The sequence below is a fragment of the Leptinotarsa decemlineata genome, unplaced genomic scaffold (genome assembly GCF_025532065.1).
Source record: "Leptinotarsa decemlineata unplaced genomic scaffold, Ldec_3_MD MMD2_tig00000882_RagTag_RagTag, whole genome shotgun sequence".
In the NCBI taxonomy this organism is placed as follows: Eukaryota; Metazoa; Arthropoda; class Insecta; order Coleoptera; family Chrysomelidae; genus Leptinotarsa; species Leptinotarsa decemlineata.
In genome coordinates this window covers 1799547-1822767 of record NW_027412556.1, presented here as the reverse complement: position 1 = coordinate 1822767, position 23221 = coordinate 1799547, and the positions used below count along the sequence as shown (strand labels likewise).

The window sequence follows — 23221 nt, the reverse complement described above, 5'->3', positions numbered from 1 at the left end:
AAACTATTTGGAGATCAATAGTTTCTGAATTCTGAGAGATATTGGTCACCGATTTACACCAATTCTGAGTATAACATCAAAGTCAAACTATAAAAGAAGATTTTGAATATTTGAGGGTACTTCGTTGAATATTCATCAGATATAATGAAAGCGTTTAGAAAATAGCTTTCTAGGCTGGAATACACGCAGTATTTGAGTCAGTTTGTTTTCGTGAGAAAGGTTTAGTTTGAGAAGAGGCTACCAAGGGATCTCGTACCACATATGAAAGTGGATCGAGTATGGTAAATTCATAGATAAATGCCAGTCTGGAAATAAGGGTAATCATATCATCCATAGGCGAAATCAGTCACAGCTAGAGCTGGCAAGGGGTGTCCACAAGGAGAGGTTTTATCGCCCCTACTGTGGGCTATCCTAGTGGACGAACTACTAATGAGGCTAATTTTAGGCTAATTTTAGGCCAATTGCTTTGCTACCCGTCTTGTCTAAAATTATAGAAAACTGGTAAAAAAACGAGTAATATCCTTCCTCGAGAAAAACAAGGTGATAAATTTATTCCAATTTGACTTTCAGTCTTCAAAAGGTACACAAGACGCCATATTTTCACTCATGGAAAACCTGTACACCAATCTGAATGACAGAGAATCTGCGGCGGCCATGTTTTGTGACCTAACCAAAGCCTTCGATTGTGTAGACCACATGGTTTGAGACGTACCTTTCTCATCGGCGGCAGAATGTTCTATTAGATGGAATTTCATCAGAGGAACGCTTCATTGACAGTGGGGTTCCACAAGGTTCCGTTTTGGGACGGTGTTGTTTCTCATTTATGTCAATGACTTGGTCCATGTTAACATAAGTGGTAAATTCACATGTTTCGCTGACGACACCACTATCCTCTGGCATAGCAATACATCTTCCAATTTACTTGATCAAATCATCGTCGACATAAGAACGGTTAAAGAGTGGTGTGATTCCAATCTCTTATCATTGAACATCGATAAAACAACGGTGATCACGTTTAGATGTAACATAGGGGAAGTACACTTGGAAAATGTAAAAATTGAAAATTTGAAGAAAAACAAATTTTTAGGGCTCTTCATTGATGAAAATCTGAAATTTGATTTCCATGTCGACTACTTATGTAAAAGACTAGCAGCAGGATGTCATGCAGTGAGAGTTGTTGCAAGAGAGTTGGACACTACTATCACAAGATCAGTTTATTTTGCACAAATTGAATCCTATTTACGTTATGGAATTTGTTTCTGGGGAAATTGTGCAAAATTTCGTTTCAATATGGTATTCTCCCTACAAAAAAGAGCCATCAGATATTTATGCAAGGCTAGCTACAGGGATTCATGCCGCCCATTATTTGTGAAGCAAAAAATTCTGACCTTAATATGTCTTTTTATTTTGGAAACAGTGTGTCTCATCCACAAAAAATATAAAAATTAATTTGGGAACACCGCAACGTATAGTACACGTCAGTCCTACTCCGTTTCCCTTCCCACACCTTCTCTAGCCCTTACACAAAATTCTATTATTTTCAATAGCAAGAAGTTATTTAACCACCTTCCCATTAATTTAAGGCGAATATATAATGGAAAGAAATTCAGAAAGAAAGTGAAAGAATACCTTGTTGGGAGGCCCTATTATAGTGTGAACGAATTCTACCAAGGCTCTATCGAATAATTGACATGTAGCTTTGTGTAAACAAGTTATTGAAACCAACACAAAATGGCTATCAATGTTCATTATGTAGAATTATATATTTACGTTTACTTAATATTCATAAATTCATGTACTTATATTTGTAGCTGTTCAGCTGGACTTAATATTGTTCTGTCCATATACTCTGCTCCGGTGTTTAAGCATTATTTTATAGTTTATATTTCTTAATTGTCCCTTATACATGTTTTACTTTACTAGACTTTGCCAATAAGATGTTTATATCTTGGGTAATAAAGCATATTTTGATTTGATTTGAGGCTAAAATCCAAAGGCATGCATTGTTTAGGACATGCCGATGACCTCGCGATTATCGCAAGAGGCAAATTCGCAAGAGCTGTTTCGGAGCACACACAAACGGCTCTAAACATAATAAATAAATGGTGCCAGGAGGAGGAACTAACAGTGAAACCTCTCAAAACTACACTAGTAGTCTTTACAAAAAATAAAGTACTTAGAGGGCTGAAGCCACCAATACTGCACGGGGTAGAAATTCCAATTGCATAAGAGGCAAAATAATTGGGAGTCATTTTTGACCACAAGTTGACATGAAATCAACACCTACAAAAAATAATCCAAAGAAGCACGATAACCTTAGAAGTCTTGCTGAACCTAACGCCACTACATCTATATATTCAAGGGGAAGCCAGGGCAGTCATCAGTAGACTGAACAGAGAGCAGATTCCTATAAGCATGCTGTACGGTTAGAGGTACAACGAGCTAAACAAAGAGTTGGAAAACGACCCCATAATGGGAATGCCAACGGATGAGATGCTTCCCCAGTATAGCTTCGGAAAAAACTTTAAAACAATTATAACAAACAGAGAGGCATGGAAGGGAGGACCTCCAATTAATGCAGAGATTGCCTGTTACACAGACGGCTCAAAAACTGAAGAAGGTGTAGGAGCTGGAATCTATATAACTAAACCAAAGACAAGCTTAGGTAAAAAAGTGACGATGTTCCAGGCAGAAACAGCAGCAATACGTCACTGCGCAGAGGAGTTACTAAGGCAAGAGTTTAAGGAAAAGACTATTGCAATATACTATGCTAGCAAAGCAGCTATAATAGTTATTTATGTATCAAGGGAATTAGGAGGGCCTTAATTACCGATGGCAAAGTTTGCGTCCCGAGGGCCTCTGGCCCGAGGGACAGCAATTGCCTGAGGTTATTAAGGCTCATTAATTCCCGTGGTACATAGATAATTTTATTTCTGACCGATTTCATATAAAATTTTGTTCATTTTTGAAACGGAAAAATGTACCAATTCATTACCTTCCCGGCATATTTGAATCAGGTACCGTTGATTATAGTAGAGTTTTCTTGTTGCTAGGTTGTTGCTATGTTACTTGTTTATAAACAGAACTTTGTTATCAAGCTGTGTTTGCGGTGAAAACGTGTTTATTTCTGACCGGGATATTATAAGCTTATATCGTCATAGTTACGCTATCAATAAAGAGGGTCATAACTCCCTTGGGACATTATAGATTTTATAATTCCCTCTACCTTTCACAAGTAAAAATAAATAGAAATGAAAACTGAACCATATTTTATTTATTCACGTCATTACAAATAATAAATGTACAATTTTGAAATGTTCCCTGAAAATTACTTCCGCCACTGGAAACAATTTCTTCTTTTGTATGGCTGGAGCTTCTGTTCACTACAGTCGAGGTAACTGCCTCTTCTGATGACAAAGTAGACAACATACGCGCCGTTTTATTTCTCAATTCGATGCTATCCTCCAAATACCCCTCCGCCACCGTGGAACTTTTCCAACCTCCATGTCTTTTTAAGTTAGTCATAGTTGCTCCTGCATTGGCTAGAGCAGTAGCAGAAGTGCGACGAAGGCAATGTCCCGTATAGGAAGATGAGTTTGGCAATCCTAAATACATTGCGATTTTGCTGGGGATTTTCCCAAACATGTTTTTTCCAATTGGCTGAGATGTACATTTATTTTGTCGGAAGCTCAAAAAAAATCGTTCAATACCTTTAGGACGCAAAGACATATAAAGTCTTAATAAAGGCAAAGCAGAGAACTCTTTTTCATCCACAACTGTAAATTTCTTCGATACACCAGTTTTACTTTCCGGTACGTTCACTACCATAACGGAATCCCGGTCCTCTATATCCGATATCTTCATATTCAAAAGTTCCTGAGTTCTGCATCCTCCAAAATAACTCATAATCAAAACAACCTATAACAAAAAAAAGGAAATAAATACACACAAAAAGGAAAATAACAACAAAATTACCTTATGCAATAAATGAATATCATTAGGAGCGTCCTTTAGGAATCTGATAACATCTTTAGGAGATAAAACAGCAGACTTTTTCGGCTTATAACTCTTACTCTTCCGTTTTAAAAAAGCCTGTAGTTCATTGAACTTGGTGATATCTCGTTTCTCACGTATAGTCACCATCGATTTTAGCATTGACCATTTAGTCCATAAAGAATTCGGACTATACGTTTCTGACTGAAACGAATAAACACAATTACTACCAAATCTACCGAAAAACATAGAAAATTCCTTACCAGTTCTTGAAAATATGCCAGAAATACAGTTTCAGTGACATCTTTTGGCATAACATTTTTTCGTGTCAGCCAGTCCAGATATATCTTGTATTCTTTTTGGTATACGGCTTCACTTTTCGATGGAATTAATGATTCTCTTGCTTGTTCAGCTTTTTTCAAAATATCCTCCATTATATTTGGGGTAGAAAACACGTTTTCACCGCAAACACAGCTTGATAACAAAGTTCTGTTTATAAACAAGTAACATAGCAACAACCTAGCAACAAGAAAACTCTACTATAATCAACGGTACCTGATTCAAATATACCGGGAAGGTAATGAATTGGTACATTTTTCCGTTTCAAAAATGAACAAAATTTTATTGAAATCGGTCAGAAATAAAATTATCTATGTACCACGGGAATTAATGAGCCTTAATAACCTCAGGCAATTGCTGTCCCTCGGGCCAGAGGCCCTCGGGACGCAAACTTTGCCATCGGTAATTAAGGCCCTCCTAATTCCCTTGATACATAAATAACTATTTCTACCCCAAATATAATGGAGGATATTTTGAAAAAAGCTGAACAAGCAAGAGAATCATTAATTCCATCGAAAAGTGAAGCCGTATACCAAAAAGAATACAAGATATATCTGGACTGGCTGACACGGAAAAATGTTATGCCAAAAGATGTCACTGAAACTGTATTTCTGGAATATTTTCAAGAACTGGTAAGGAATTTTCTATGTTTTTCGGTAGATTTGGTAGTAATTGTGTTTATTCGTTTCAGTCAGAAACGTATAGTCCGAATTCTTTATGGACTAAATGGTCAATGCTAAAATCGATGGTGACTATACATGAGAAACGAGATATCACCAAGTTCAATGAACTACAGGCTTTTTTGAAATGGAAGAGTAAGAGTTATAAGCCGAAAAAGTCTGCTGTTTTATCTCCTAAAGATGTTATCAGATTCCTAAAGGACGCTCCTAATGATATTCATTTATTGCATAAGGTAATTTTTTTCTTATTTTCCTTTTTGTGTGTATTTATTTCCTTTTTTTTGTTATAGGTTGTTTTGATTATGGGTTATTTTGGAGGATGCAGAAGTCAGGAACTGTTGAATATGAAGATATCAGGATATAGAGGACCGGGATTCCGTTATGGTAGTGAACGTACCGGAAAGTAAAACTGGTGTATCGAAGAAATTTACAGTTGTGGATGAAAAAGAGTTCTCCGCTTTGCCTTTATTAAGACTTTATATGTCTTTGCGTCCTAAAGGTATTGAACGATTTTTTTTGAGCTTCCGACAAAATAAATGTACATCTCAGCCAATTGGAAAAAACATGTTTGGGAAAATCCCCAGCAAAATCGCAATGTATTTAGGATTGCCAAACTCATCTTCTTATACGGGACATTGCCTTCGTCGCACTTCTGCTACTGCTCTAGCCAATGCAGGAGCAACTATGACTAACCTAAAAAGACACGGAGGTTGGAAAAGTTCCACGGTGGCGGAGGGGTATTTGGAGGATAGCATCGAATTGAGAAATAAAACGGCGCGTATGTTGTCTACTTTGTCATCAGAAGAGGCAGGTACCTCGACTGTAGTGAACAGAAGCTCCAGCCATACAAAAGAAGAAATTGTTTCCAGTGGCGGAAGTAATTTTCAGGGAACATTTCAAAATTGTACATTTATTATTTGTAATGACGTGAATAAATAAAATATGGTTCAGTTTTCATTTCTATTTATTTTTACTTGTAAAAGGTAGAGGGAATTATAAAATCTATAATGTCCCAAGGGAGTTATGACCCTCTTTATTGATAGCGTAACTATGACGATATAAGCTTATAATATCCCGGTCAGAAATAAAAGCAATTAGCTCCATGCAGGTCAATTCCAAACTGGTCTGAAACTGCCTAGAAAAGCTACAAGCACTAGGTAGTCAAAACAGACTGTCATTAGCCTGGGTACAAGGGCAACGAAGAGGCTGATTCATTAGCACGAGAAGGAGCACGACGCTCCCCCATTGGCCCAGAACCCTTTTGTGGTACAGCAAAAGCGCTGCGAAAAACTGGTAACAGCAACTGGAAGAAAAAACAATTTCAAAAATGGTGGAATAAGGCGCCAGGTATGAGACAGGCCAAAGAGTTCATTGAAGAGCCATCGCCAAAATTCACGGAGTACCTACTAAGTCTGAATAGGCGATCAACTAGAGTTCTGGTCGGGCTATTGACGGGACACTGTAGACTCAACAAACACTTGAACAACATCGGACTGGCAGACACAGCCCTATGCAGGCTTTGCCAAGAGGATGAGGAAACCTCCCTACACATACTATACTATTGCGAAGGTCTGCAACATTGGGGGAGGAAAAACCACAACCCTCTCAATATATGGGGAACTTGAGGTCTGGCCTATGGAGTCTAGTTACAAGGACGGGCCTAGACAAGGAACTCTAGCATACATGAGGGCACATACAATAGATCTGCAAAGGTCGCAGTGTGGTGGCTGTTCAGCACAGAAGCCCCATATTAATCTAATCTAATCTAATGGTAAATTCATTCCACAGTTCTAAGTTGAAGCTTGCCGGCATGTGAAAATAAGCTGAGAAACTGAGCACTATTCCATGCTTATACTGAGAGCAGCACCAGAAATAATATGGCATTTGCCTCATCACTGACGTTGGGCAGAACCATATATGATTTCTGACCGTTGTCTTGATATACACCAGACTGGAGTTTGACTACTTGCCCTCAACATGGGCTACAAGCGGAACACAATTAGTATTTGGCTTTTCACTTTTCCATTCCATACAAAAAAACTGGATAGAAAAAAGTGTTTCTTGTATAATTAATTGTTCATATTGAAGAAATTGTTTCAAAAGTATTGTTTTATGTTAAATCATGAAGACATTCCAGTTCTTCCTCTAAATGCTCTGGTTCACATATTTTTCGAGCGTGAAGGTTTCCGTGTGCGTGGGTTTCCGGAATACCTTGTGGGCTAGTCGATCTGGTGCTAGACTAGTTAGTGCTGGACTAACCCACAAAGTGTACTGAAAACCTTCGCCCACGGATGGATACCTACACGCACTATCAAACCACCATTCTAATCGAAAGAGAGGAGTCATCTCTACTCTCTAACTGAAGGGACTTGAAGAACCATAGCATCTAGAGAAAGAACTGGAACATCTTCAAGAGACCTTGAGATCGGATACATGTATCCGCGATCAACAAAGCTATGGAACTGAAGAGTTCTACGGCTCAGAACGGAGAGAAGACTTAGATGGTTGCACGCGCGTATCTAATTTATGTCGTTAGGGTTACAGACATAATTGGAAATCTCTTGGTGAAACACAACATTTCCAAGAAGATACAACAAAATATCAGGTCAGCTGAAGACAAAATAGACCCACTATCAGCAGCAAGGGTATATTGCATATCGTGCACTTGTGGGAAGGCATACAGTCCGTTTCTTTTATCATGTGGTAACATTGCTATATTCTAAAACATAACAGATACGAAAACGATTTAAAAGGAAAAAAGGTCGCTGTCATTGGGAACAATACGATGGTCGAAGAAAATTTACGGAAACTCTCGCCCTTCTCGAGTAATACGGGGAAAACCAAAAACCTGTTTTTATTTTCACGAATGAAATTATTATTTCGTAGAATATTGAAAAATGGAAAACGAAAATATTATTGTATTAGAAGTGTACTAGGACTATGTGATAATGAATATTTCATTAAATGTTTCGTGTCAACATAGCCACAATAATTTTTTTCAAATACGGACCTGTCCTTTTTATTACAGATATTGATAAAGCAATAGATTCACAATCCAAGGGTATATCACATTTGATATTTTTAAAATGTTTCATTTGAAATAACAACCATCATCAGTGACAACAATCAAAAAGAAAAACAGAACTTTTGGGAAGAATACGAAATAAATATAGTTCAAAAAACTAAATGAATATAGTTTAAAAAACACGCTTGTAAAGAACATCGAAATAAAAATTTTGAAATATATTTTTAAATAAGCTTAGAACAAAAAATATGGAAAAAAGCACAAACGCTTTTTTCACAATAATACTAATATTTTCGATCGTTATTGATTTCAGCTTGTTTTAAAAAAATATATTTTTAACTTTTTAGTTCGATGTTGAATATTACTGGAGTTCTTTCCCAACACCAAATCGTTATTTTCAGTACCTCGACACGTGTTTCGATCACCAAGTGATCATCTTCAAGAGGAATATTATTCTGATCACTTGGTACGTATCGTATCGTATCGAGGTGTTAAAAATAACGTTAATAATAACATCCTTAGCTCGATGTTCTTCAAAAGTGTGTTTTTTAAACTATATTTATTTTTCATTTCTTAGTTTCGTATGCTGTAAAATCGTGTTTTTCAGTGTTTTCAAACTATATTTATTTTATCTAAACTTTGGGATCAATCAGAAGTATATCGTTCAGAAGAATGACCATTAATATTTTTCAATTTCGGAGAGGGAGCCTGAGAATCAGCTACCAAGCCCAAGGCAGCAGGCGAGCAGAGGAGGGTTACAAATAAAGCGGCAGGCGCGCGTGGTAATGAAAAAATACTTTTTTCAAATGAAGAAATACATGTACAGTGAGTTCGAATTATATCAAGGAGGTTTCGTACAGCGCCATCTGCCCGCGAGTAGACCAAGCACTAATGTCAATATATCAAGGTTTCGTTCAACGCCATCTACCCGCGAGTAGATCAAGCAAGGAGAGTTGCAAACAAACATACATACATACAGGTTAAGCTAATAAAAGCGTGTTGAAATTAAAAAATCAAAGCTACTCAACAATCCACATTAAATGCACTTATGATGCACTGTTTGGAACCTTTGGTGTAGTAATTATTATTACAGGAGTTTTTTCCCAACACCAAATCGTTATTTATAACACCTCGACACGTGTTTCGATCACCAAGTGATCATCTTCAATGAGGAAGACTAATCCTATTTATGCTATAATGCTATAAAGGTAACCCATACAGGTAAACCATCCAGGCGTACCAACCATATAGGTATACCAACCTAAATTAATTTTACAACTTTGTCTTATCTATTATTTTACAATATATGTTTATATAAAACAATTTTCAGCTATATAAAAATTAATTTCACAATATTGCCTATCCAAATTTATTTCTGCTATGTGTCCTTATGTAGTAATCAGTAAACCCAACAACATTATTTTATTTTATTTTAACAAGCTATACCTATAGTATGCTCTTTGATATAGGTCCGTCATCGTTATTCATAATATTATTGTGTTTACTTATTTCTACACTCTCATAGGCATCTAGTTGCCTGTTGTTGTTTACTTGTCTAACTAATCTTAATGAACTTAAGTCTATAGAAAAGTTTTGTTGCAAAATATGATGGGCGACTGCTGATTTTTCAGGTCTTCCATATTTTAAGTGTGCTATGTGTTCCTTATATCTCACTTTAATAGATCTTTTTGTCTGTCCATAATATTTTGCATCGCAGTCCTTACATTCAATTTCATAAATTCCAGACTTTTCCGAATTCTCGACTTTGTCTTTTGGACTTTCCAAAAGGCTGAGATGTATATACATCTCAGTTCCATACCACCAATATACAAGGAACTTTGGAAAGATTTCCAACGAACTAGGTATGTTTTTCAGGTATAAAGGTATAAATGAGGATTCATATCGTACTAATGAAGGATCCTGAAAAATATATGTACGACTGATTCTCGAGATAACTTAGTGAGAGACTGCAAATTTTCCATTCGTCCAACGTGCCCTGAAACTGTAGTACAAATAGTTTCATTGTTGACAACTCCTGAACGGTTATGCTTTTCATTGTTAACAGATCCAGTTCCCATAAATTTGTTCAATAATTCCGAAACGTATTTGTGTCGTTCATTTCTTCTTGGATGATTATCATTGAACTTCTGGGCAGCAGCTCTAGCACTATTTCCAGTCTGTTAGTATACAATCTCACTATTTCAATCCGTTCTCGAAGCGTATAAACCATTGCTTCTCAAGAATTCACAAAAACAGAAACACCAATTGTAACAATTGTAGATTCATCTGGTAGGTAATCGTTATTGTAGAATGAGACAAATATAAAATGAAAAACTCAACTAGGCAAAATAAGACTTTTTTGAAGTATACTTCACAAAAATACTTATGAAACCAAGGTAACAGATTTTACAGAAGTTCATTCAGGGTGGCTCGTTTTCAACTCAAATAATTTTTAGCTTCCAAACTTTGAGTTGGAAGCTAATGGGAAACAATATAGGGTGATCCATTAAAAAAACATTGTTTATATTCTCTGGGGGTGCGATAGGGGAAGTAACATCAAATGTGAACAGGTCAAAATCTGTCCCCCTGTATACTATGACGTGTTTTTCCATTTTTCCTGCAAATCATTGTACCAAAAGTTATTTATTTAAGGTGACACATTTTAAATGAAAATCAACTTTTCGAAGTCTGGAATTTTATGTTGTAGACGTGTAATATAAAAAGGATTTTTAAATATTTCAACTTACGTACTCCTGTTCTATCTAATAGACTTTCTCTTACTCTGTTTTTTGTCGATACGGCATTGATGATGACAATGATTCCAATTTTTTGTATTTTCTGCATCCAGCCTGAGTCCCGCCCAACAAAGCTACTTAGTTTTTTTTTTAAATTGCCCATATTTCATAATATATCAGTTTTTATCGAAATGGGGTCAGTAATGGTTATTATAGCTCTGAAACTTACTCTAAACATGAAAATAATTTGAATATAGTTGATGAATAGCAAAGTAATTGCAAAACCATAAAAAATATCATCATTTATGACTATTTTAAAAATTAATAAACAAAATAATGACGTTGAATGAGTATAAATACTTCATTGAGAGTATTGTGTGGGTATAGTCTGTGAATTGAAGCAGGTGAGTAGATATGTTCAACTTATATGGAAGTATTCAACAACAATATTTTACAGACATTATTTTTCTGAAAAATTCAACTTCTATCTCTTCATTGAACAAGCTACATCCACTTATAGAGCTGAACGAATTTTTGGCATACGAATATCTCAAATTTATGAGTCAATGTACCGCAGACGGTTAGAACTAGAACCTTTGTTGTGGAAATAATCTACAGAATTACTACCCAGAAACAACTGAACTGTAAAGCTTTCCTCAGTGCTTGTTTCAGTTGAGTTGAGAAACGTTAGTTCAATTTTCACTGTGTGAGAGGGCGCAGGTCGATTGATTGAAATACATCAACATACAGTTTTCTGTTTCAACAAGAAAAACTTTGCGATTCCTTGAAGTTCTCAACTTTATCGAGTCTATCGTAAGTGTATCACAAAAGTAGACTCTTAGAATATCCAACATGGAATAAATGTTCCATTAGATAGCTTGTTGAAGCCTTTGAAAAGCAAAAAATCCATTGGAGCCGGCTTGTTTTGCTTTCGTCCGGAAATTTTTGTGAACAGCTTTCCAAGTTGGATCTGATATATTTTTGAAAATAAGGAGGGCCTAAAATGTTGATTATTTCAAATATGAATGCCATTGTTAGATATAGAAATTTATGTGTTACAATATTGTAATGAATGCGACACGATGTTATTGGGAATATGGCGAGTTGTTCCCAATTTTTTTTTCATTTCTGAATTCTTCAATTTCTGTAGTTCAGAAGATTTATTCGAATTGTGGGGATATAGACCTGAGGAACTGAAATCGTTGGAATTTTTTCATTAATTCTGTCAATTCTAGAAAATTCATATTTCATAGTTATAACCATAGCCTAAGCCATCATTAGGTTCAACTTCAATTCATTCATTTCCATATATTCATCAACTTTCTTTGATACTTCATGGATTTTGAATAGTTGCATGACTACATGCGAGTGGGGTATCATCTCCATGAGTGAATTATAAATAATAGAGGTCCTAAAAACCTTCCTCGTGGTACATCAACGAGATTCTTTTTTTCACCGAAAAAAGCCTCTCATCTTCACTTCCTCCCATACCCTTTTACTTTCATCAACCATGAATTCCTAACTATAGTCTCAAACGCTATCTTCAGGATCAGAAAAGTGTTACAAGCACTCCAATTAATAATTTCAATTTCATTCATTTTTTGCGAAGTTGTTTGATTCTACAAAAAACAAATGTATTGCAGAAATGTAGATTAAAAACTTTTACTATTTTACAGATAACTCCTTTCCAGTTTGGATGATTAAAATGAACACCATCACACTAGTTTCATTTTTGGCTCTGTGTTTCTACTCAGCATATGCCTATCTGGATCCAAAGGTAAATTGATTTTATATTTTTTTCTACAGCCCCCCCGAGGAAGTACATTTTTGACACAAAGTCTTCTAGAATGAAGATAATGTCGAATATTCATCAAAATTCAATATCGAAGATTGCTATCCTGCTAGACTGTTTCCAAAAAAACTCGTTGAAAATGGTTTTCACTGAATAAATGGAAAACCGTCGATATAAAGTGCACGAAAAATATCCTCGATATATTATATGAATTCATTTTGTTTTTTAATACGATGGTGAATTGGTATATTATTATTTAATGTCGCGTAATATTATGTTGAGATTCCAAAGAATCTTTGATTTGTTATGAAGGAAGAGCTGTAACTGATCCACAATTCCAGCACTAATAAAAGCGTCATTTTACTTAAAAAGTGCGCAAAAAAAATCTTCCAAATGACTATAGACCAGTAGTTGCTTTGCTATCAGTGATATAAAAAATCATGGAGAAAGTCGTAAACCAGCATATCCTCAAATATCTGGAAGGCTTCAACATCTTGAGCTTTCGGAAACAAAGATCAACAGGCGACCTTCTGTCATATCACATATATTTGTAATAACGCTATCGAGAAACATGGATAATTAGGAGCTGTTTCGCTCGATATTCCTAAGGACTCTGACTCTGTGTGGCAAAACTTCGATGCTATGGCTTCTCCAATCATTTTTGTGTATGACTCTTCAGCTTCCTGGAAGAACGTTTCCTGCTAGTGGCTCTCGATGGATAACTCTCGAATACTTTCATCATCAACACTGGTGTTCCCAGGGATCCATATTGTCTCCAACCCTCTTTTTATTATCATCAAGACATATAGAAAAGAAATCCAATATATTGCTTTGCTGACGACAGCACACTTGTCTCGTCATTCCATTTGGATTCCAGGACATCGGCTGACAGCGGGAGGTTGCACATCTTTATTTGGATCTGGAAGTGATTTCGGATTGGGGTGAAAATAACCGGGTACAATTCAATGCCACAAAACCCAAGCATCGATTTTCTCCAAGACGATAAATGTCTCCAAACCGGAGATGTCAGGTCAGACAATACCGATGAGTTTGTTGAGGGTTGAAATTGACACCAATATAACGTATTCCAAAAACACTTTATTGTGAGATTTTCACTAAATTGTTTTACAAAAACGCAACACGTGTTTCGCCATACAATGGCTTCATCTGGCGTGTCTTTCAACTAATTCTACACATTCAATACTAAATATATATATAGTTTATGGAGTACCTGAAATCAAAGTACCTGTAAACGAAGTACCTGAATTTTAAGTAGTTGATATTTCACCTGAGTTTCTAACGAATTAAATCACCTGCACTTATGTTCCATTTTCACATTTGAAAAAATATATTCAGTAACGGAGAGTTATTGAGTTCTAATTGATCATTCAGTAAATTACCCGAATTCCTGAATCTATTGATTTCTAAACATTCTAGAAGATTAAGTTTCAAACTCTTCTCTTCTAAATGTAACACCTCATACTCATGATTGAACTCATGTCCTTCTGCTAAAAGATGGTTTGCAAATGTGGAATTGGTCTTTCTATTTACATAACTACTCTTATGTTCTTTAATTCGTTGGAAAAATGTTCTTCCTGTTTGGCCAATATACAGTTTTGGACAAGAGCCACAAGTCAGCTTATATACTCCTGATCTATCCGACACCAAAGTTTTGTCCTTATTGTTTTTAATAAATTTACTTAGGTTATTATTCGTTCTATAAGCTACGTTTATGCCTTCTTTCTTCAACAAACGGGCAATATTCCTGTTTGGTTCCCCCACATATGTCAATGTCTTATAACTAACGTTATCGCATCTTGAATATGGGTAGACCAGATCCTTGACCAATATGTCTTGACACAAAAGCTTGACTCAAAAGCTTGGAACATTGTTCCGAACCAGAAAACAATTTGTTCATCTACACGTGTTGTTGAATGCTTTATCTATTCAAGGTGATATGGCAAAACAGACTGAATGAATGACAATCTCAACAAAATGGCCGTTTTCAATTGCCAAAGTTTGGAAAATTTGTTATTACTCAGAAAAATTTATGAAAATTTTCTGATATTATATTAAATTCTCAAAAGCGAAAACAAAGTTTTCATTCGAGGACCAGGGAAAACTATTGACTTTGTAATCATCATTTTTCAGAAATATGGTGAGAAATTGAGTAAGGAAGGTAATGAGTGGCACGACATTTGTACTGATGTGACTGGCGCGACGGATGAAATGATAAGACAGGTCCGAGATGGTAATTTTATCGAAGAAGAAAAAATGAAGGTATGGCCAATTCTTCAGATCTATATGTATACTAACAATATTTCAGATAACTCCTTGACAGATTTTCATTTCATTTCCAACTGGAATAACTGGAAGTTTAACTCGAACATGAACTCATATACCAACTGCCACAAGTCGACACTTTTGTGTATTGTATATATTTACGTTTTTTACTTTTTCCACGCCTAAACAGTTGGTATATACATAGATCGTGACCTAGAATAACACATAGGGTAGGTTCCCACACAGGGCCGTAGCGAAAAGAAAAACCAGGGGGGAGGGAATCCAAATTTTCCCAACCCCATCAGCAAAATTTCCCAACTTTTGAAAAAATGAAAGCCAAGGAATTAGTTACTGCTATAATATATTAATTTTCTTACTTAGCTATCCAAAAATTGGCGGAATGGTTATGCCCGTTAGGGTATGCACAAACAAAAATTAATTTGGGTAATTATAAAAACAATAATGGGAATTATTCTACTTTGGACCAAGGTTCTTGGTCTTCCACCATATCACCATGTATAGGAATATTCAATACAAATGAAAGGAAACAACAGTCAAATAATATTGTGTTTATTGTTTTCTACTATTATTTTTTCTATCTTTACGGCACGAAATTTCCAAACTTTTCCAAGTCGAATAAACAGCGAAAAGTTGGGAATTTTGTAAAATTGTCACTTCAAAATTTGTGGACTGTTCAACTGCTCTTACTTTGGAGAAATTAAACTTTTTTGAAGTTTTCAAACAACTCAGAATTTCAAAATATAAGATCTCCAAGCTATGCATGTTGGGAAATCTTAACCTTGTCCTGGTTCTTACCCTTTCCTTATTACCTCTCCCTTTCTTTTCTCTCATTTTATTTTTTTGGGTTTCATTCTTTTTTCACTATTATTTTCTCTATCTTCACTTCCCAACTTTTCCCAACATTTTCCAAGTCGAAAAAGCAAGGGGGGAGGCTCCCCTCATCCCCCCCATGGCGACGGCCCTGTTCTGACGGTATCGCGGGTAAAACAGCTAGTATTGCATGGGTGGGTACCTATTATTGGCTGGTACTCTCATATCTATGAACAGCTCGAGGGACTTAACCTAAAATCTTGAAATATGCAGGTAGGTTCTTTGTATTGCGTAAATAAGCATCAAGAAAGGAAATCAGGGAATTTTTCACACCAAGAGAAAAAAACGGTTCAAAGATTGTATTGAAGTTTCGAAGTTGGAAACCTGCAGTTTTGGGTTGATAAAAAAACGAACCAAATACGCAAACTGCACTGAGTTATGAATAGCTTCGAGAATCGAATTGTGTTACCTATAAAAAAAATCACAAACCTTGACACAACCGTCAACGACTTCTGCCCTCACGCTTCTGCCAGCATTCGGGTGGCGTTTTCGGCGATGACGCTTCATCGCACAAACCGCTCCTCTACCTCCGCGCATCGTTTCCCGTCGTCTTACAGTAGACGCGACCGGTAATGACTTAGTGCGTTTCATCAAGTTAATCTTATCGTGATAACTTTTGAACATGGTTTGTAAGATGAAGTTCATGTATATGTTTGAAACGACAATTGAATATATTTTTATAAGAATTTGACAGATATTCTGAATTGGGCGTGAAAAAAATATCAAATTTGATTGTATTTATGGCTCAGTATTTTGCATGTAGTGGCTACCATATAGGAGGTAGATATATACTATTGCGGACTTGTATTTAGAACCGTTTGAGATGAACAATCTCACGGTACGTAATCTTCATGTAACTCACATGGTATAGGGATCGCACGCCAAGACAGCTCTCAGAGAGCAAGAATTCTTCCGACTCATTTAATACTCATCGTTATTTTTTGATTGATATTACACAAAACCTTTGTAAATTATAGCCTGTTTGTTATTCTTTTGAATAGGCTCTATTCATGTAAAGTTTCATATAAATCCGTTCAGTCGTTAAGGCGTGACAGAGCCACAAACATACATACATCCATCCTCACGAACTTCCACATTTCATTCGTAGATGACGTCATGTTCCTCATTTTTCCATATTGTTTTTTTGAAGTTCCAACCAAAATTCATTCAATCCAATGTGATACTAATAATGTCTTAATGTTTCAGAGATACATACTGTGTCTGTGGAGAGTTTCTAGAATTGTAAGTATGAGCAAATATGCATACCTCTGAAATAAAAAGATTAATGTCGATGGGAATATGTTTCGCGTGGGAAAGTATTTGTCAACAACCCAATTTCTTGTATTTCAAATCGTACTCGTGCATCGTTATATAGAATATATCAAGTGATGACATTTAGTGACGCAGTCATATTTTATGAAACAAATTCTTAACTTATTTCAGTGTTCGTAACAATAGCAAAGTCATTATGAAAAATTTATTTTGAAAACTTTTTTCTATAGAATTGTCAATATATTTTTGGGAGTCTATGTCAGCTTTCCACTCTGTTTCAATATAATTACCGTTCTTCCACAATATAATGAAAATGAAAAAAAAATAGTTTAGTTTTATGGAACACGGATGTATTTTTAATGAAACTGAACACAATACAAACAAAATTCAGTGTCCAGAAAGTTCCATTTCTAAATACTTGATATGATTACATTGTCTACCTCACAAAAAACAGGTGGCATACAATAATGTTCATTATAAATAACAATAATATCTCTGGGATACAAACCAATAACTATCTTGAGTGAATTTCCAGATTTTGAGTATAGTACAGTATTACTAATTTGTTGAAGGAGAGATACTTTTTGGGGGGAAATCAGAGTCTTTCATCGATATTTTTTATTTTTCCACCATTCACAATTCGACATATAAAAAACTCGTAGGTGTAAAAAGAACAAACTTTTATATTCTTTCCGATGTGTTTCTCAAAAAAAAAATTTCTTTCCATTAGTAAGTTATATTTGATGAATTTGTCTATCAAAAAAGAGCTAAGAAACTGAATAAATTTTCATCTCAGGGTTTTGGAACCTGAAATCTGTCATCGTCTTCAGAATTGGGAAAAATCTAATGGATCTAGCAATTTTTTCTTTGGTTCGTTCTATTTTCAAGCGTCCTCTGACGTTTATTGAGGACGGGACATTTGGAAATTGAAAGAACTGAAGAAGAATTTGTGGAAGGTGAAAAAAAACACAAAAATGGTCGATGAAAAGCAATGAATCTGTTGTTCCGCATTCGATATGAACTGGAATTGGGTTTTTCACAAAAATGTTCGGAAGAGGTTCTTAATTCAGACAGTCATCAATGTAAAAATCCCCAAATTGTGTTTCCACCAGTTCTGTTTCCACAAAATCTGTGGTATCGTTAACTCAGGTGATATTCGTCTCTGTATTTTACTATAGCTTCCACTGCAAGGCCACTGGATGAAACCAGATTTCAAAAACGAAGCACTCGTGATCCAATACCAGCGCTATTTCGATCCAGCAGTGATACTAGGCTGGAACATGAATGCTTCATTGAACTCAAACTGAATTTAGAGGCAGAGCCTAATATAGTATGGTAGCATCTATGGCAGATAGAAACAGCGAAGTGGGAGTTCAAGTAGTTGCCTCTCAGTAAAAGATGCAAAAAGTCGGGAGACGAATCCCGTCCGGCGGCCTATGTGAGAGATGGGATTTGCAATTGATCGCGTTTGGGACCTTAGTTTATTATTAACCAGCAACCCACTTCGGCTCCGCACGAGTGCAATGCTAATACTAAATTCACATATAAACTCGTGCGATCACTGCTAATCACGAAGTGCTACAGGGCGAAGCGCGGCCTACGAAGCGCTATTTATATGCACGCGCTGCCAGTCCCTCAGCCGGTACCGCCGCAACCGCTATGTCCTTGCATTTCGAATGTGTAATATCCCCAAGAATATTCATTTGAATGACTTGCTGTGAAGGGCCATATTGATCTATTTTAAATGCACACTGTATTTAAAGTACTCGATTAGAAGAGGATTGAGGTTGTGTTGCTTAAAATCGCTTCAAAAAAAAAGGATAGAAAAAGGTTATTGTGGGTTATCTTTGAGAGATAGACATATACCACAGCGGACTTTTTTGTAGACCTTTTCAAGGTGTACAATAAGTACATTATTGTGATCTATCTCGTAGGGTTTAGCCAGCGTTTGAAATTCAGGCGCAAAAAATGTGTTTATTATTATCTGTTTGAATTATCGGTGTTCCTCTACTTTATTATGCAAGTTCTATGCATAAAAACCTTTCTCTTGAGTCACTTTATCTAAGCATACATAGGGACAGACAGCGGAAAGCAACTTTGTTTCATACTATGTAGTGATTTTCATGATAACATTCAATTAGGCATTTTGTTTGTTTGTGATACAATGTAAATTTGTTCAGAAATTGTCATAAACATTGAGTTATCTACAAATTGAATATTTTCCAGATGGACAGAAATATGAAAGTAGATCATGTGGTATTGAAAGAAGTACTACCTGAAGTGCGGCATGGAAGCTTTCCACAGGAAACCAGGGACTGTCTTGTGAACTCCAGAAATTTAGGTAACATGTATTTGATTTGCATGCACGCTGTCAGTGCGAGAGTCGAAAATGGTTCTTTGAAATAAAAATGAATGCAATATTTTTCAAGTTAGTCGCGCTATATAATTTCATTCGATAAAATTTCTGTAATTGCAATAAAATGTTACTATTCATCAGGAGTGACCACAGAAGAAGGCATAGTGGCCTGTCCTGAGGGCAGCTCTTGGTGACATCATCTTGATAAAGCCACCAGGTTCTTGTGCTAAGTCAACTGAGTTCATCTGTTTAGTGATGTTTCAAACTCAAAATCTGTTTGTATCTGATAGATAGACAACCGAAATAAAAAACAACTTCACTCAAGTGCCTTCGTTGGAAAACTTTTGGATAATTCCGGCTCACTCAGTCTGATACGTTGCTTCACTCCTCGATTACAAATCCATTCAGAAACTGTCGTAAACAAGTCTATCTTCACCATATATCAGCATAGAACAGCATTTTTTCAAAAGTCCTCTGTTTTAAATGCAGTCCGTATGTACAATAAGTTACCAGAAGCGTTCAAAATGTATAATATCAGTAAATTCAAACACAAAATGACTAACTTCTCATTTTCGAAGCAGTGAAACTCAACAGGACAAACTCTTCAACCACTCTACACATTACATATCATAAAATTCACTTCTTTTTCGAACTTTTCTCATGAGCATGCACTCTCAATTACTAAAATAATTTTATGCGCCAAATTATTTAACCTTCCATATCTATGTGATCTCTCTCATATGACAGCAGTCAACCATAATTTAACTAAGTGATTCATTATAATTAATCTCTTTCGGGGCGTAAGCCCTTCTGATAATTAGGTAGAATAGCCACAGCTAGACTTTGCCATCAGTCTTATTCATTATTTATCCTCAATAAAAGTCGACTTATTATTATATAAAAAAACTTTATTTCCAGATCTGAAGGAGAATTATGATAAGATATACGAATTTGAGAAATGCATGTACAAGCTGAATCCAGAAGTAAGACAATTCTTTTTTTCAATTTTATTATGTTCATAGTTATATTTTCATTATAAAAATCTGTAGTTTGATTCAATTCTATTCTATACAGCAGAAATTGGTAAATCCTGATCAAATCTAAGTTGAGTGAGTTTCATTATTCGCCGTAGTAATAACGCCAGGGGAACACTTGTTTTCAGACAAAACAAAACCAATTTTCACTGTACAGGATAATCTAATAGATTAATACCCTGAAATAATGGGCACATCCTTGTTATATTCAATTTTGGTGGAATTTTGAAAAAAGTCAAGGCTGATGTTGATATATTGTTACGACCCACCCGTTTTTATGGAGGAAGTCGAAAAAGGCAAAAATGGTTCATGTTATCCTGGTAGAAAAACAAACTTCAAACACATAAAAATGAATTCAGTATTCATGTTTTTTCATGAAACGACGGTACATCAAAATTGTAATTAGGTATACATTTTTTATTTTATTTATATTCAAATATCGACCACCCTCTGCCTTCGCCATAATTTCGCTTATTTTGTCTGTATATACAGAGTGTAGTATAAATACCTTAAAATATTTAAGTGACTTATTCCTGAGACAATTTAAAAAAAAGTTAATGGATACTTTTGTACGGAAATGCTTCGTTTTGGAGATACAGGGTGTTGAAATTGAACTTTTTTGTTAGTTTTCTAAAAATAACTTTTGCAAAAAATAAGTTATTTGCAGGACACTGCGTACACTGTTTTTTGGTACTTTAGGTACTTTTCATGTAAAAACCTAATTTCCACACCTTATCTAGTAAAGTAAAGAAAGTAGTACACTTCCTCAATAACGCTGGAAGTGATCGTTTTTGTCATATTTACAATTTTCTATATCAATGCATACCACTTAGCTTCTAGGGAGCTTAGTGAAGTTGCTGAGAACATTACAAAAATTGATTATGTGGTTGATCTCGTCAAAATAAACAACTTTTCGTTCAAAATGTTTATAATTCGTTTTCGAAATTCAATTTGTTGACACTTTTCAAAACATAGTTCGTTTTTGTCATAAGTTTTTGCAATTTCAGTTATTTTCATCAAACTTAGATGTACTCAGGTAATCACTTCCGTAATTCTAAAAACTCCAGGGGTCGTAACGATATAAAGTAACTCTTGTTCAATTGTTTCATGTTCCTCATTATAGCATTAGGAGATTGTATAATCGATTCGTTTCACTTTTCAGGAATTCATCATGTTTTGAAAGAAATAGAAGACAAGAAGAACTTGCTTATACGGTATTGTGGAAACATATTCGATATTGAGTGTTATATTCAATAAATATTCAGCATTTAATGAAGTTGTTTGATTTTCACCGAAAAAACGATAAGTTCTGTTACGTTGACCTCAATCAAGTGAATTTTAGTGTATTATAAGTTCAGTAGTAGTGTATGAATTCAGTAGTCATGAACTGAATTACATACTTTAGAAAAATATCAAAAGTTTCAGTGTTTTATGTAAATGGATGAGGTGATAACCTGATTATGAAACATATCAATGGTAATGAAACCTATGAAACGATTAAAAAATTATAAAATATATATTAACTTCATAACTTTTATTCAATCAAGAAAGTGAGTGGATTTTATTCAACAAGTATTTACTTGAAAACTCCCACCTCAGATATTTCTCACGTCTAAGCAGAGGTGAGTTAAGTTTTTTGAATTACGTAGCACCTAGGATTGGCAGAGAAACGTTTTCTATGTTTCCTTTCGAGCCTTCATCAGTATTATGCTATAGTCTAGATGACTATTTGCCTTATACTAATGTTAGGTTAGGTAAGGTCCAAAGTGAACAGCAGCATTGGAGACACTCCTGAATCTACCTCCTTTACAATTTGTGATAATGGGGGAGACCAGGATGGGCCAGTTCAGACTGGAAAACTCACCGAACTACAAAAGATCGGACCGAACAGAAATTTCGGAACGAGTGGAGGAGCACATATTGAACATGTGCACGGTCCACATGACACCGAAGTACACCTTTACGGCCAAAATCATAAGCCGTGAAGAGTGGAAGACCATTAGTCATCCCGAAAACATGTTTGGAAAAAACACCTGGTATACAGATGGATCGAAGACCAAACATGGAACGGGAGCTGGAATATACCGAGCGGATAGAAATCTAAACCACAGCTATCCGCTAGGACTATACACATCCGTCTTTCAGGCGGAAGTGTAAGCTACCTTGCAATGTGCAAAGCTCGTTCGATTGAGACCTCAAAGGAATGAGCGGATCAATATTTTTACAGACAGCAAGACGGCACTAGGGGCTCCGACAAATCCGAAGGTGACATCAAAACTGGTCTGGGAATGCCGTGAAGAACTGAATGAACTTGCAAACAGGAACAAATTAACTTTGTACTGGATGCCAGGGCATTCAGGAATCACAGGTGATGATAAAGCTGATGAATGCGCTAGAAGCGGATCATCAACTTCATATATAGGTCCTGAACCAGCTCTGGGGGTACCAAAATCATTGGTACGAAACCAAATTAGGACATGGACCAATAAGAAGCTCACAGAGTACTGGACAAAAGTACCTGGCAACAAACACAGTAGAACCTTCATTAGGGAACCGTCCGAGAAAAGAACCGAAGAACTACTTCAATGGAGTAGGGATCGGCTCAGAATAATTACAGGGTTACTAACCGGTCATTGTCCGCTTAGAGGACACCTGAATAGAATTGGTCTGTACAACGGAGATCTCAGCTGCAGATTATGCAAAGAAGGGATAGAAACAGCTCTAGACATCTTATACGAATGTGAGGCACTGAATCACAGGAGGCAGGCAATATATGGACTTACAAAATTACGCCCAGAAGAATATGACGAACATCCAACAC

General features: G+C 35.8%; 3 protein-coding genes across 5 annotated transcripts in view; 1 reads left to right on the top strand and 2 right to left on the bottom strand.

Annotated features, from left to right (window-relative positions):
- Positions 1–23221, bottom strand: part of LOC111508293 (glutamate receptor ionotropic, kainate 2) — a 163157-nt gene that overhangs the window by 88279 nt on the left and 51657 nt on the right. The gene's annotated exons all lie outside the window — the stretch shown is intronic.
- Positions 3253–4756, bottom strand: LOC141482116 (uncharacterized). The gene is made up of 3 exons (XM_074174767.1): positions 4257–4756; positions 3976–4197; positions 3253–3918 (listed from the first exon to the last, which is right to left on the bottom strand). The coding sequence occupies exons 1-3, from the start codon at positions 4425–4427 to the stop codon at positions 3271–3273; spliced, it is 1041 nt and encodes a 346-aa protein (XP_074030868.1). The 5' UTR covers positions 4428–4756; the 3' UTR covers positions 3253–3270.
- On the top strand, positions 12413–21672 carry LOC111508272 (pheromone-binding protein-related protein 6). Its single transcript, XM_023163712.2, has 6 exons — positions 12413–12549; positions 14716–14844; positions 16945–16980; positions 19237–19351; positions 20285–20349; positions 21563–21672. Exons 1-6 carry the CDS (start codon positions 12469–12471, stop codon positions 21578–21580), a joined length of 444 nt encoding a protein of 147 aa, XP_023019480.2. The 5' UTR covers positions 12413–12468; the 3' UTR covers positions 21581–21672.